We start from the raw sequence: 15,172 nt of genomic DNA on the forward strand, positions 1-15,172 counted from the left end.
CTTCTTTGCATTTTGTCAAATCTGCAGTGACAGTGTTCGTAAATCAAACAACATGTGCTGGGTCATCATCCGGGACCGCTGTAACATGAAATATATGGCAGAATGTGGGTGAAACAGAGCAGGGGACATACAATTCTCCCACAAGGAGTTCAGTCACAAATTTAATGAACGCACTGTTTTTTTTTAATGAACATCGTCAACATGGAAGCATGTCCTCCAGAATGGTGGTTGAAGCATGAAGGGGCATACGAATGTTTAGCATATCTGGCACGTAAATATCTTGCAATGCCGGCTACAACAGTGCCATGCGAACACCTGTTCTCACTTTCAGGTGATATTGTAAATAAGAAGCAGGCAGCAGTATCTCCCGTAAATGTAACAAACTTGTTAGTCTTAGCAATTGGCTGAATAAGAAGTAGGACTGAGTGGACGTGTAGGCTCTAAAGTTTTACTGTGTTTTATTTTTTAGTGCAATTATGTAACAAAAAAAAATCTACATTTGTAAGTTACGCTTTCACGATAGAGATTGCACTACAATAGTTTTATGAGGTGAATTGAAAAATACTGTTTTGATTACAAATATTTGCACTGTAAAAATGATCAGAAATAATATAAAGTGAGCACTGTACACTTCCTAGATTTGGCCACTCATGTAGGTGGGTGAGGTTGTATCATCAGATTGTTTTTTCTACACTAAAAGGATTCTCTCAAGAAGACATAAGTTCAGAAACTGTTAGATTTTAATGATGAAGGCAAGAGAATGGCTGGTATTAGATTTTACGGTAGATTTTTTTAGGCAGCGCATGATTCTAGGTGAACAATGCAAAAACATTTTTAAGATATAGAGGAAGAAAATTATGTGAAATCAGTCAGAATAATTTGAATGTATCATAACTCATTAATGAAGAATATCAAATAATCTCCAGTCTATTGATATATCGGTTCCAGAAATGTTAATGATGAAAATGTTGTTCATTAAAAATATGAGATGTGGGATTTACTTTTGGTTTTCATTTCCCATAGCCGCACAAGTCAACTTTCAGTTTCAACGCTGTTGGAGATGTGCAAAGGCCAAGCAGGAGAGCTGGCAGTTGGTAGAGAAATACTTAAATCTGGTAATAACAGCTTTATTATACGTAAGCAATTATTGTCATGTTTTGTCTGTAAGCAAACATCATGAATCATTTTAACTATATTGAAGAACATATCAAAAACCAATATTGTAAAGGGAACTGTGTTGCTTTGAGAACTTTCTACTTTTTATTCAATTTTCTGACAAATTGGTTCTGTTTCTATGTACGTTATAACCATGCTGTCTTTACCTTTTAATAAACTAGGTTTTCATCTGCCAGAATTTCATAGAATCTCGGTTGGGCATAGGTTTAACTCGGATCTTATAAACTATTTTTTCATAGGGTCCATTGGTATTGGTGGTGTTGATTACATCTTAAATTGTATTCTTGGAACCCAGACTGAATCGAACAACTGGCAAGCCCTACTTGGACGTTTTTGTCTTATAGACAGACTTTTATTGGAATTCCCTGATGAATTTTATCCTCACATTGTCAGTGGGGAGGTTTTACAGGCCGACACTGTAGTAGACAGGTATTTCTTAATTATTTCATTTCTTCTTCTCTGTAACTGAATTGTTGGCCAGGTCTTCAAAAATGGTTGCCTAAGTTATCCAAGGCAAAGGGTTGACTTTTTGCATACACAAATGACTGCAGAAGTTCTGCATGTACAATTTAGACAGCTAATAGCCAGCTTTGAAAATTTGCCTTTCCTACTAAAAAGATATACTGAAACACTCATAGGTAATTAATATTTTAGCTGATCTATGTATTGCAATGTACTGATCTATTGTTGATATGTATTGTGTAGATTGCTTCTATAATAGTAATTAGTACATATGAGCTTTAACAGTATTATTTATATTTTATAATATATATAAAAATACCACACACATATATAATATAATTTATGTATTTATTTTTAGGTATAAGAAGCTGCTGTCCCTCTTGAATTTTGCCTTGCAGTCAATTGATAATTCCCACTCAATGGTGGGTAAATTGTCCCGGAGGGTATTTTTGAGTGCTGCAAGAATGGTTGCAAGAGTACCCCATGTGTTCCTAAAACTATTAGAAATGTTGAGTGTGACCAGCTCAACTCATTACACAAGGATGCGTCGACGATTGTTGGCAATAGCAGATGAAATGGAGATTGCAGAAGCCATCCAGCTAGGCATGGAAGGGGTGCATTCTGTGGAATGCAGATGTGATGACTTTATGCAGCTATCTGCCCCAGATAACTCTCCAGAAACAACACAAAATAATACTCCTAACAATACTGTCCAGTTATCAGGGAAAAATGGAAGAGGATTGGGTGATAAAAAATTGAGTGCCGGTCCAGAGGACATTTCTGAGACACTGGCTGGCGTTTCTTTAGGACTTCCTGTTTCATTAGTAACCACTGAGCAACCAAAGCCAGCCATTCAAACAAAAGGCAGACCCCATAGTCAGTGTTTGAACTTTTCTCCCTCATCCAGTCATTCCCAGTCATTATTCCCAACACTGCCCTCTCCCTCAACCCCATCTGTACCAGTTGGCCCTGTAATAGATATGTCTAAAGTCAGACCTCAGGGATTCATTCCCTGCAAAATACTCTCAGCTTCTCCTCAAACACAACGGAAACTTTCTCTACACATTGAAAGAAACTGTTCTGAAAATAGAGAACCGGAGAAACTTTCCCCAGTTTTTACCCAGGCCAGGGCTATGCCATCCAGTCAGATACACAGGCCAAAGCCATCTCGACCTACTCCAGGTGATGTGAGCAGGCAAGGAGAAGCCTCAAAAACCAATATGACACTTGATCTGAATGGTATTTTACAGTGTGACAGCAGAAGCAGTTGTAATGCAGTTATACCAAGTGAAGAGACCATGTTCACACCAGTAGAGGAGAAGACTAATCAACTGGATGTCAATGCAGAGCTCAATTCCAGTATTGAGGACTTACTTGAGGCCTCTATGCCTACAAGCGATGGCACGGTTACATTCAAGTCAGAAGTTGCAGTAATTTCTCCTGAACGGGTGGAAAACGATGACACTTACAAAGATGATGTAAATCATAATCAAAAATGCAAGGAAAAGATGGAAGCCGAAGAAGAGGAGGCTTTAGCTATTGCCATGGCAATGTCAGCATCTCAAGATGCCCTACCAATAGTTCCCCAACTACAGGTTGAAAATGGGGAAGATATAATAATTATTCAGCAGGATGTGAGTATACTGCGGTAGGGTGGGGGGAGGGGTTAGTTCTGTAATAAGGCCTTGTTTCAGTTCACTGCCATTATTTAATGAACATCTAGTGTGTTCTCAACAGTGCACAGACATAAGGAGGACACAGTTCCTAGGAATTCAAATCAAATACAGATACAGACAAGCAGCTGCCAGTGTGAGTTTGAAGTACTGATAGAATCTTGTGGAGGTCGTTGTTCAAATGCTTTAATAAGGTTTTTTGGAGGAAAGACATAATCTGCTGCGCCAAGGAGATTTCCAGGCATAAGGTGACAGAAGAAAGTTTGAAGACAAGAGTGAGAAAAGGGTACAAAGCAATTAGAGGAGAACAAAGGGAAAGAAAGGTAGAGTAAGTAGAAGTGAGAACCGAGATTTAAGGAGGAACAGAGTTGTGCCAGGTATTTTGACAATGAGGTTGAACTTCATGCAGAAGTTGAGGGGGGAACTCAGTAACACAAGCAGGTAGCAGGAGTGAAAAAGAATTTTAACAGCAGTATATGTGGGGAGAGGAGCTAGGTGAGATGTACGGAGGGCAGAGTAGAGAAGAATACATTCATTACTCAAGCAGTAGATAAGAGCTTTAGAAATAGGAATGGAGGGGAAAAGCATATTTTAATAGATATTTTAGAGGAAGAGCTGACATGATTTGATGAGAGCCTATATATGGAAAGGAAAAGAGGAGTTTAACACAGTTCTGAAGCCTTAGCGGCAGGGATAATAGAATTGTTGGTGACAATTGTTGGTGACAAAGGGGTGGGGGGTTGAATGGGAATTGGTGACACATCCAGTATAAGATGTCAGAAATCTATGTATGCCAGAAATCCAGTATAAGATGGCATATGTCAGTATAAGATGTCAGAAATACAAAATGAGCAGAGGTTAGGGTAGAGAGGTAGATTTAGGTCTCCTCAACTTAATTGAAACTTTGAGAGCAGGTAAGGTCAGATAGAGATAAAATACAGAGGGAAAGATCACTTACACTTTCTGTGCCCCGTTTTCCCTCCTACTCTGTCTTATATATTTAGATTGTAAAGTCTTTGGGGCAGGAACTCTTACTCTCTGTTGGTATGGAACCTAGCATAATGGCATCCAATCTCAAATGATGCTTCTAAATGCTATGTAATAATAATGAGAGAAGAGTAGTATATGAATTTGAGCATTTCAGGCCCTTTCTCTGAGCTTGTGTCTAAATTTAAGATGCATTTTATTAAACACCGAATTGGTTTGAGAACAAATTAACATTTAAAAATTAAGTTGCTTTTCAAAAAAGACTCTTACTGCAATATACTGGAATTGGTTCTTGCAGTTTGTAGTGTTATAGTCAGCTACCGTCTTTGTATAAGCTAACTAGTTTTCTGAATACTTAATGTGTTTTCTATTTGTTGTTGAGAGATTCTATTCCTAAACAAGGGCCATTCCCATGATTAGCATTAGTAATACCATGGTTTAGTGATCTCAAGCTTAAGGCTGATTTTAGGAAAGTGCTTTGACTGACAGAGGATCAGACTGTTGTCCCTAATTAACTTTAAAAGTCGTAGTTTTCATATAGGCACTTGAAGTTTTTAGCTAGTTAATCTTAATTCAATTTGCAGACACCAGAAACACTGCCTGGACATACCAAAGCAAAACACCATTATAGAGAAGATGCGGAATGGCTCAAAGGACAGCAAATAGGCCTTGGAGCATTTTCATCCTGTTATCAAGCTCAAGATGTAGGAACTGGGACATTAATGGCGGTGAAACAGGTATATGCTCTACTTCAGTGAGTATTTTCTAGAAGTTTAATGACTGAATAAACAGAAGGAAAGAAATTGAATAAAGATGTATTTACTTGGAGATGTATTTATTTGTAATAATGTTTGCCCTTTGACATTCTCTGCAGATCCACAATGCCCTGCATTGTGAGCCATTGCTTGCACTTCTGATGCTTTGTTCTAGAATCCTGAAAATTAAAAGTTGCCCACATCTCCAAATCCTCCCTCTCTTCGGGTGTGGTCACAGAACCCACCCCTTTCTCTGTATGGTGTGAGTGTTACCTTTAGATGGGTTCTTCCACTCTTAAAAGAAAAATTAATAGTTTGAATTTATATAGCTCTTTTCTTCTGTAGATCTTTAAATGCTTTTGTGCCTCGACCTAGTTCATTCAGCAAGTCAGTGACAGAATTGAGAGTGGAACCCAGATCTTGACTCCCCATCCAGGCCGTATTCACTGGATAGTTGTTAGTATAATTGTTGAACTATTCTTTCGCTAGCAGTTAGGATTTTGCCCATAAAGGACTCGTATGCTATGGAGAAGACGATGTTGCTTAAGAGGTGATTCTTGTACACCACAGAGTTATCTGGGTTGGACCAGCATCCTCAATATGGAAAATGCTTGGATGACAGTCTGCATGAGAGAGGAGCCACAAATGCAAGAGCTCCATTATAGAGAAGGATTTAGGATCTGCTTGACCTCAGCAGAGATCTTCTGCTTAAGGTGTTTCAGGTCTGCGAGACTTCAAAGTCTGGGTGTCGAGCTTGATATGAAAGTGGCTAGGTGGTGTTTAGTGGTCTGATGATCTGGTCATCCCGTTGGCCATAAACTCTGACTCTTAAGTTCTGAGATCAGTCAGAGAATAATATAAGACATACAGGTTCAAGGACTTTCAAGTGTTCAGATCCAATGTCCTCAGATCTCTCTCTTCTGAGTGGATGTCAGGTCTGTGAAGAGCTCTAAGTGCAACTCCTCTTAGAGAACAAAGAGGAAGCGAAGTCATAGGGAGACTTCCTTGCAAGATACTGTCCTTTCAAATCTAGTAAGGATTGAGAACTGAGGATCAGTTTCAGTCATGTCCCAGCACATGTGGCCTACTCTGATTCCAGAGTGTACTAGGGCAATAGGGCTTCTCCATGGATCTGAAACAGCAGGTTACTTTTACTGCAGCAGTCAGGAATTAAATACGAGCATAGTCTTCAAAGCCTTAAGCCCTCCCTCCTCCTACTTCTTCAGAGATTAAAAAGATGTTTCTGGAATTGGAGAAAATAGAGGAGGATGAGGAGATGGGGGCTTTCTTACCCTACCTTCCAGAGCTGAGGATTCAAGGAGCATTCACATATGTCCTCAAGCATTCACATATGTCCACTTCTTTGAAAGGGTTTTAAGACTCCTGTATTGTGGATCTGCAGACACAATATATTTAAACAATTACTGGTAAGTAACCTTTCATTACTCAGAATCCATTCAGGAAGTCCTCTGTTTCCCTTCTCCCCCAACTCAGGTTTATGTAGGTGTTTCTCTTGATTTATATCTTTAAAGAACCCGCTTTCTAAATCCAGACCACTTCCAGATTCTATCAAAACCAAATGATTCCCTCTGACTCTTGCCCTTTTCTATAGTCAATAGTACTAATACTGAAAATTTGAATAGTCTCCTGTAAGGCACGTTGCAAACATTAATTAATCCGTACGATAGACTGATGTGGAAAGATGGTAGCTAAGTGTACCATTTCACAGAGGAGGAGAGACTAATAGAGTTTAAGGGCTAATCTGCAGAGATTACTTCAATTGGAGCTGAAATGCTCAGCACTTCTGAATCCCATGTCACAAGCGACGTGCACAAGGTCACACAGTTAGTGACAGAGACAAGGTTAAAACCCATCTCTCCCAGTATCCTAGTCCAGTGGTCAACCAAATAGACTACAATGCCTGTTTTATAAAGGTACTTAATTCGCTGTGGTCTCTGCAGTTGTTCACTTTGTAGCATTTACATTCTGAGACTCCTAAGTCCTGTAAGCACTTTAAAGATGTTAATTGTTGAGACAATTGTTGTATGTCCAGCAACCAGAGTTCCAAGCTTTGTACTTGAAATTATGGTTCATGTTCCCAAATGCTTATAGATTCCCCTCTTTGTGCCTCAGCATTGGCTCATAAAGTTAGAAAGCATCAACCCAGAGGATGAGCAGAATATGATACAGGAAGACTTGGGTGACCTTGAGCACTGGAGTAATAGAAATGGGATGAAATATAGTCCAAAGTGCAAGGTCATGCACTTAGGACCAAATTTTGAAAGGTATTTAGGCACCTAGAACTGCAGATAGGCACCTAATGAGATTTTTGAAAGTGCCTAAGTAGGTTAGGTGCCTAACTCCCATTGAAATCAATGACTGACAACCATTGGGATTTTCAAAAGCACCTATCAGCATCTTTAGGTGCCTTTGAAAATGTGATCCTTCAGGACTAATGAACAGGAATCTCTGCTGTAAGATGGGGTCTCATCGGTTGGAAACGAGAGGAAAAAGACCTGGTTATATTAATGAATCTCAGGATGACTGAGTCACCATGGCAGATGCAATCCTACGATTCATTGGGGAGGTGTTTCTAGTAGAGATAGGGAAGTGTTAATACCAATGTCCAGTACAAGGCACTGGTAAGACCTCATGTGGAATACAATACACAATTCTGGCCAGCCATGTTCAAGAAAGATGAATTCATAGTGGAACAGGTGCGGACAATGACTACTAGGATGATCAGGAGAATGGAAGGCCTATCTTGTGAGAGCTTGTTTAACCAGCAAAGCAAAGGCTGTGTGGGGATATGATTGCTCTGTATAGATAGCTCTGGGGATAAATATAAAGGAGGGAAAGGCGAAAGGACAATGTTGGCACATAAATGAATGGGTATAAACTAGCCATGAGTAAATTTAGGCTAGAAATGTATAGAAGGGTTCTAACCATCAGGGACTGAGGTTCTGGAAGTATAACTGGTTTTAAAATAGAGCTCGGCAAGATTAAAAACGAATTATATGATGGGATTGCCTGGACTCAGTGTTCCAGGAGGTCGCTCGCAGTCCTATGTTCTTATGACTTGTTCCTTTCTTGATTATTCTTGATGTCATTTGACTTTCTTTGGAAAAGTGTGGGGGGAATAAAAAATAAAATGAACACTGGTGGAGTTAGAAATCTGTCTGTCATCCTTGTGGTCTTCTTCCTGAAGTCTCATAATAGGTTGGCCTCATGAGGCATATGCGACATAACTGAATGCCAAAAATGCTATTTGCTACTGCTTATGTAGAACAAAGACTTTTTAGGAGAGGAGTTTTGTAAAGCCTTGACAATGAGGACATGAAACTGACACAGTATGCAAAAGATGTGAGGGGAAACCAAAGTAGTAATTAATAGACGAAAATTATAAGACATTGTCTAAATGAATTTGTTACGGTATTCAAACCTGCTATGGACAAGCAAGATTTCTAGAGCAAGAAGGACTTGGGCTCATCCTCCTAGAATGGTGGCTACCTTTATGGCAACCACCTCTAATTTATCTATATTGGAGAAGCATAAAGCTGTAGTATGGTATTCAGTTCACACTCTTGCACTGTGCTAGTCTCTTGGTACTGAAGAGCAGTCCTCTAGTTTGAATTATTGCTGTTGGTGAATCCCTTATCGTGGGACTCTATAGAGAGAATTCGGTGAAAGAGATCAGAAGGTTCCTTTCTTGATACCCTTGAATAGAATAGAACCTTGAATAGAATAGTATATGTTGTCAGGGAGATTATGTGGCCCCAACTATTATTTACTGCTCCACATTGGTGAGAATTCATAAGGCATGCTGCATGACTACTCCATCACAAGGGTTCTGACTACTGCATCACAAGGGTTCTGCTTTTGGAGAACTCCTATTACTGGCATTTTCCCACCTGAATTTGGCTGGAGAGGGAAGTGCTACCCATTAATGACACCCTAATTTTATCTGTTTTGAAAGGAATCTTCACACTAAAAGTAGACTCAGGCCCTCACCAACCCTGTTTTTTCAATTTTCTCCATGTTAATATAGAAAGAAAAAGAGAAGACTTTTGAGCAGTCTATTTTTATTTTCTTTTTACTATAGCAGCATTTTTTCTGTCCACGCAGAGTGAGGTAAAGGTCTGTAGTGTTGCTTTGATATTCCCAAGAATTTGGAATGGTCTGGGCTTATATTTATAGTCAGAATAGTTTAAACGAGTTTAATGTGCAAAGATACCAGGAGAACGATTGCTAGAAGCAGCCTTGGGAGTTACATCCCTATAGATCTTGCCAGCAAAAGGGACTCTCAAGATTTAAGACACTTGTAGAGTTCTGGACAATGAGTAGAAGCAGAAAGACATCAATGTTTGAGGCTCCAAACAATGAGGCATGCAGTCCCATTAATCTGGTGACTCTTAAGATGCCAAAACCAAATTAATGGTTAAGGAAATGCAAACGGAATCAAGTGGAGTGCCCCCGGGGTCAGTCCTGGGGCTGGTTTTGTTCAACATCTTCATTAATGATCTGGATGATGGGACGGATTGCACCCTCAGCAAGTTCACAGATGACCCTAAGCTGGGGGGAGAGGTAGTGTCCAGAGTGACCTACATAAATTGGAGGATTGGGACAAAAGAAATCTGAGGTTCAACAAGGACAAATACAGAGTCCTGCACTTAGGACATAAGAATCCTTAGCACTGCTACAGGCTCGGGTCAGACTGGCTAAGCGGCAGTTCTGCAGAAAAGAGTTTGGGGATTACAGCGGGCAAGAAGCTGGATATGAATCAACAGTGTGCCCTTGTTGCCAAGAAGGCTAACGGCATATTGGGCTGCATTAGTAGGAGCAATGCCAGCAGATCAAGGGAAGTGATTATTCCCCTCTATTGAGCACTGGTGAGGCCACATCTGGAGTATTGCGTCCAGTTTTCCCCCCGCCCCCCACTACAGAAAAGATGTGGACAGATTGGAGAGAGTCCAGCGGGAGGGCAACGGAAATTATTAGGGGGCTGGGGCACATGACTACGAGGAGAGGCTGAGGGAACTGGGCTTATTTAGTCTACAGAAGAGAAGAGTGAGGGGGGATTTGATAGCAGCCTTCAACTACCTGAAGGGAGGTTCCAAAGAGGATGGAGCTCGGCTGTTCTCAGTGGTGGCAGACAACAGAATAAGGAGCAATGGTCTCAAGTTGCTGTTGGGGAGGTCTAAGTTGGATATTAGAAAAAACTATTTCGCTAGGAGGATGGTGAAGCACTGGAATGGGTTACCTAGGGAGGTGGTGGCCTGGCTTGACAAAACCTGGCTGAGATGATTTTGTTGGGGGTTGGGTCCTGCTTTGAGCAGGGGATTGGACTATAGATGACCTCCTGAGGTCTCTTCCAACCCTAATCTTCTTTGATTCTATGAAAGTATGACATTAAATTCAAAACTATTATCTAAGGTAAAATTTAAATTTTTTTGTTAAATAGGTGACATATGTCAGGAACACATCATCTGAGCAGGAAGAGGTAGTCGAAGCACTGAGAGAAGAGATAAGGATGATGAGTCATCTGAACCATCCTAATATCATTAGAATGTTGGGTGCTACATGTGAGAAGAGCAACTATAATCTCTTTATAGAATGGATGGCAGGTAAACAGCATTCTGTACATAGAATAGGGGTAACCAAACTGCTGGAATAAAAAGCAAATGCACATCTGTTCCTCTTATAGGAAGAAAGTAATTTTCCAGGGTTTTCACTGTGTTACATGAGCTTTATGATTTGTGACTTTCCACACTAATATATTTTAATGAATGACTGCACTTTGCACATTTATTAGTATACTTGTAAGCACCAGTAGCCAGCAGTATTTTAGGCTGCAAAATAGTATAACTCTTATGTCTTCAAACGATCGTACTGGTATCTTTCCAAAATACTCACTTTTTTTTTTTAACCTGAAGTTTTCCATCCTTAAGGTGAATTTTATTTGGGAAATTCAAGCAAAAATCCTTTCACCTGTTCCTGAATTACAAGAGTGCATGTGTAGTGGGGAGGGATTTCTTGTGAAAAAATTCTATCCACACTTTATGAATGGGGCTAAAGCAGATGAAGTTTGTAAGTTAGTAGTGACATAGCCCTTATTGAGGGACAACTATTAGGGGAAAGAGTGGGTTTGATTTTAACACAGCGGTTCTCAAACTTCATTGCACTGCAACCCCCTTCTGACAACAAAAGTTACAACACAACCCCAAGAGAGGGGACCGAAGCCTGAGCTCACCTGAGCCCTACTGCCCAGGGGCCGGAGGAGCCTGAGCCCCACTGCCCTGGGTAGGGGGGCCACAAGTGAAACCCTTGTGCTTTGGCTTCAGCCCTGTGCCCCAGCAATCTAACGCCAGCCCTGGCAACCCCATTAAAAGGGGATCGTGACCCGCTTTGGGGTCCCAACGCACAGTTTGAGAACTGCTGATTTAACAAGTATACATTTGAAAATTCCATAGTAAGAATGTGCAATAGAAAATGTCTTGATGCTCACAGGTAAGCATTTCAACACGTGTGCCAAGCACATGTGCGCAGTTTAAGAGCACAGTTGTTAGTTCAAGAGATTTATAAGTTCTGTGGGCTGAATAGTTTCAGATTTTCTTTTTTTAATCTCCATGTACTCTCCTCCCTCTCCCCTCCCCCCCAAAAAAATTAGACTGGGAAATTGCATGCAAAAAAAGTTGTATTAATCATTTAAACACTGCACATCACATCTCAAAAAATCATGAGATGGCTTTATCAAGAAAAGATCCGTTATTCAGCTGCTCAAACTGGGGAGAAGTTCTGTGATGCAGGAATGCAGACCTCAGTTGATGCAGTTTTAAGATATTTTATTCTCAGCTGTGTAGTATCAAATTCAGTGAGACTTATTTAAAAAAAAAATCTTTACTAGAGCTACTTAAGATGCTCAACATTTTTATAAAACTATGTTTCCATCAGGAAAAATACAGTAACGCACTACCAGGCTGGAGAAGTCCTCAAAGACAGTTTAGATTAAAGTGAGTTTTCTAAAATAGGGGTTTACCAGTATAGTTCAGTAGAAATGTGTCTTGTAGTTATTCAAAATCCAAACACTTAAGGAGTGGTATCTGAATGACAAGTAAGGAGACCATGAAAGAGAGCATTGTATCTTCTTCAACAATTATGTATCCTGGTAGACTACCCAGTATTATCAGCCATCTAACATGCAAACCTCAAGTGGGTATCACTGAATGTAATGGCACAGAAAACACTTTCCTGAAACACCAGCAGAGTGGAAAAAAATGCAAGAGAAGAAGAGCTCTCAAATCTTAAAAAGTCTGATTTTCATGAAAAAGTAATATATGGTATAGATAATGTCAGGAATGGTTCTCACATTTTACTTATGAACAGGTAATATTATACTCCTGGGGGAATTCTGTGACAAAAAATTAAAAATTCTGTGCACAGTATTTTAAAATTCTGCATATTTTATTTGTTAAAATAACACACTATAATCATGCCAGTTTCAATTATTTTGGTAATTTATTTCAAAATATCTATCAGCAAGTATATCTATAACAATACAAACCAAAAAAAGATTCTGGTAATTTTTTTTGACAAATGGATTCCTTACTAGGCATATTAATACAGAACTTTGAATAATTCATTTAAATTACAATACATAACTGTATTTCCTGCACCTGTCAGAAGCAGTGCAGAGGCTTGGGAGTGTCAAGGATAATGGAGGAGCTGAGGGAGAGGGAAGGAGCCTGGAGTGAACCTGGAGAGTTTTAGGGTGTGGTTGGAGGAAGTACAGAACAGGGTGGTTTTTTTGAGGGGGGGAGGGGCAGGATTGTTAGGGAGGTGGGGTGCCTCCTCCATACAGACCTGGCTGATCCCAAGTCTCTCCCATTCAGTCAGTCACATCTGCCCGTCCCTGCTGCCCCATCTTGATGGGTCCCTCCAGCCTCCTCCTCCCTTTCTCCATGTGTCCCTGCAGCCCCCCTCCCCTGTCTCCACTCCCGTTCAGCCCCTGGATCAACACTGTGACCCGGCTAGCTTCTGATCCCAGGCTCAGTCTGTCTGCCACACTAGCCATCTGAACCCCCGTCTATGACACCTCCCCAGCAGTCCCATGTGCCCCGCTCTGTCCTAACTTGGCTTCACGGGCCAGGTGCTATGATGAACTTCTACTTCTGGGGAAATTCTTTGCCACTGCACACACATACAATTTTTTCCCCCCACAGAAAATACATTCTGCCCTGCGAGTGGTATAGTTCCACCTTTTGCCCACCAGAGGCCGCTGTGGCACCAGAACAGCCTGTTGCATCATGCTGTTGTCTGCTCTGGCGCCACAGTGGCCTCTGGTGAGCGAAAGGTAGAACTGCAACACTTCTGGGGCAGAATGTTTTCTGCAGGAAAAAAATAAAATTCTGTGGGATGCATAAATTCTGCACATTCACAGTGGTGCAGAACTTCCCCAGGAGTAGTAGTTATCAAGAGTAGATAGAGGAACACTTGAGACATGCAAATATTGTCTTTAGAAAACAAAAATGATAGAAAAATTGCTTTTTTGCTTTTTTTTCCTGTTAAATTTTAAAAAATGTAATTGTTGCATATTAAATATTTAAATACAGATATATAAATGGTAAGAAAAAGAGAAAGTTACGGTCTAGGCTTGTTTGTGTTCTAACATCTCCATTTACAATCACGATATTTTAAAACTGTTGCTCTTCTTGAGAAACTTGGAACAGTAAATTGAATGAATATCGGTAGGTTACTTTCCATCAGCAACAGAACAATAACTTTTATAAGGCTTTTCAGTTTTTCTTTTTAAAGGGATATTTAAGACAAATAGTTTTAAAATGTGTGCTGAGCAGCAGTTGGAAACTACACGGTTGTGCTCATGGTAGATTTCTTTGCTTATATAATGCATCACACATTTTTGAAAAATTGAGTTACTAGTGTCCAATAAAATCATAGAAAAAATTAGTCCAATTATGGCAGCCAAAGCTACCTAATGCTTATCATGAGTATAAATATTGGATAAAAAATATAAACAATTCATCTTCCAGGGGGATCAGTTGCTCATTTGCTAAGTAAATATGGAGCCTTCAAAGAATCAGTTGTTGTTAACTACACAGAACAACTGCTGCGTGGCCTTTCTTACCTCCATGAGAATCAGATTATCCACAGGGATGTCAAAGGTAAGAAATCTTGATTGTGTTGTCTAATTATTAGAATTCAGAAAGCTTTGTTTGAGGGCAGTTATTATCTGTCTCTCTCTTATTGGAGATGAGATCTATGCTTGATTTGCCCAGTTGCATTTAGGAACCTTGAAGCTACTAAACTGCATCTAAACATTCATATAGTGCTTAGAGACATATAGCTCCTTACTGGAGAAAGGTGCTGATGCAAAAGGTTGATTTAGGGATGAGCAAACTGGTTCAGCAAACATAAGCAAATCAAACCAAACCAAACTCAAACCTTTTTGAAGGTTTAGAAATGTTCAGATAGCTTTTCTCTTAATTTTTCATTATTGGTCACCAGTTGGTTTTCTAGATATTTATTTGGCCCCGAGGCATCTTAGTATTTGAGCTCTTGGTCTCAGCTTAATTTTATAGGTGTAAGGGATTCAGATGAACATCCAAAATTTTGATTCTTATAAGGAAAACCTCCAAACTTATGGAATTTTGCTTACAACTGATGTTGCTGTAACTATCCATTAAAGATCCAGTAGGAACACCCAAGTCTCTGATTTCACACTTACTGTGGCAGTTTATATTCACATGTAAGATAGGAGAAAATTTCAAGGGATGCTTTCTTTGGCCCCCTCTTTCCGGAGTTATTTTCAAGTGGATGTGAGCCACTTACATTCAGATAGAAGGATGTAAGGTTTATAGGAGATCTTGTATAGATAGCTGTATAATGCCTTCACTAAGTTCTAGTCACCAGCATCTTCCAGGGCTGTACTCTGCTTTCTACTCTTACATTTTCCCCAGTTCTGAGGCTTCATACTGCTTCTCAAAATCTTTTCTCTCTCATATTCTCAGGCCACTGTGTTATGTTATCTAAGCATAATGGAGACAGATCACCCACTATTAGACAGTTCTGGGCAGTATTCTGTTCTTAGCTCCTCATCTCCTT

General features: G+C 39.9%; 1 protein-coding gene across 2 annotated transcripts in view; it reads left to right on the top strand.

Moving 5' to 3' along the window:
• MAP3K1 (mitogen-activated protein kinase kinase kinase 1) overlaps window positions 1–15,172 on the top strand; it is a 97,114-nt gene that overhangs the window by 76,171 nt on the left and 5,771 nt on the right. For both annotated transcript variants that reach the window (XM_038402825.2, XM_038402823.2), the window contains exons 12-17: window positions 1,024–1,115; window positions 1,416–1,605; window positions 1,997–3,272; window positions 4,883–5,035; window positions 10,515–10,677; window positions 14,101–14,232. In XM_038402825.2, the coding sequence (XP_038258753.1) occupies window positions 1,024–1,115; window positions 1,416–1,605; window positions 1,997–3,272; window positions 4,883–5,035; window positions 10,515–10,677; window positions 14,101–14,232 (2,006 nt within the window). The remainder of the gene's footprint in view (window positions 1–1,023; window positions 1,116–1,415; window positions 1,606–1,996; window positions 3,273–4,882; window positions 5,036–10,514; window positions 10,678–14,100; window positions 14,233–15,172) is intronic.

This window comes from Dermochelys coriacea, chromosome 5 (genome assembly GCF_009764565.3).
Source record: "Dermochelys coriacea isolate rDerCor1 chromosome 5, rDerCor1.pri.v4, whole genome shotgun sequence".
Taxonomy (NCBI): Eukaryota; Metazoa; Chordata; order Testudines; family Dermochelyidae; genus Dermochelys; species Dermochelys coriacea.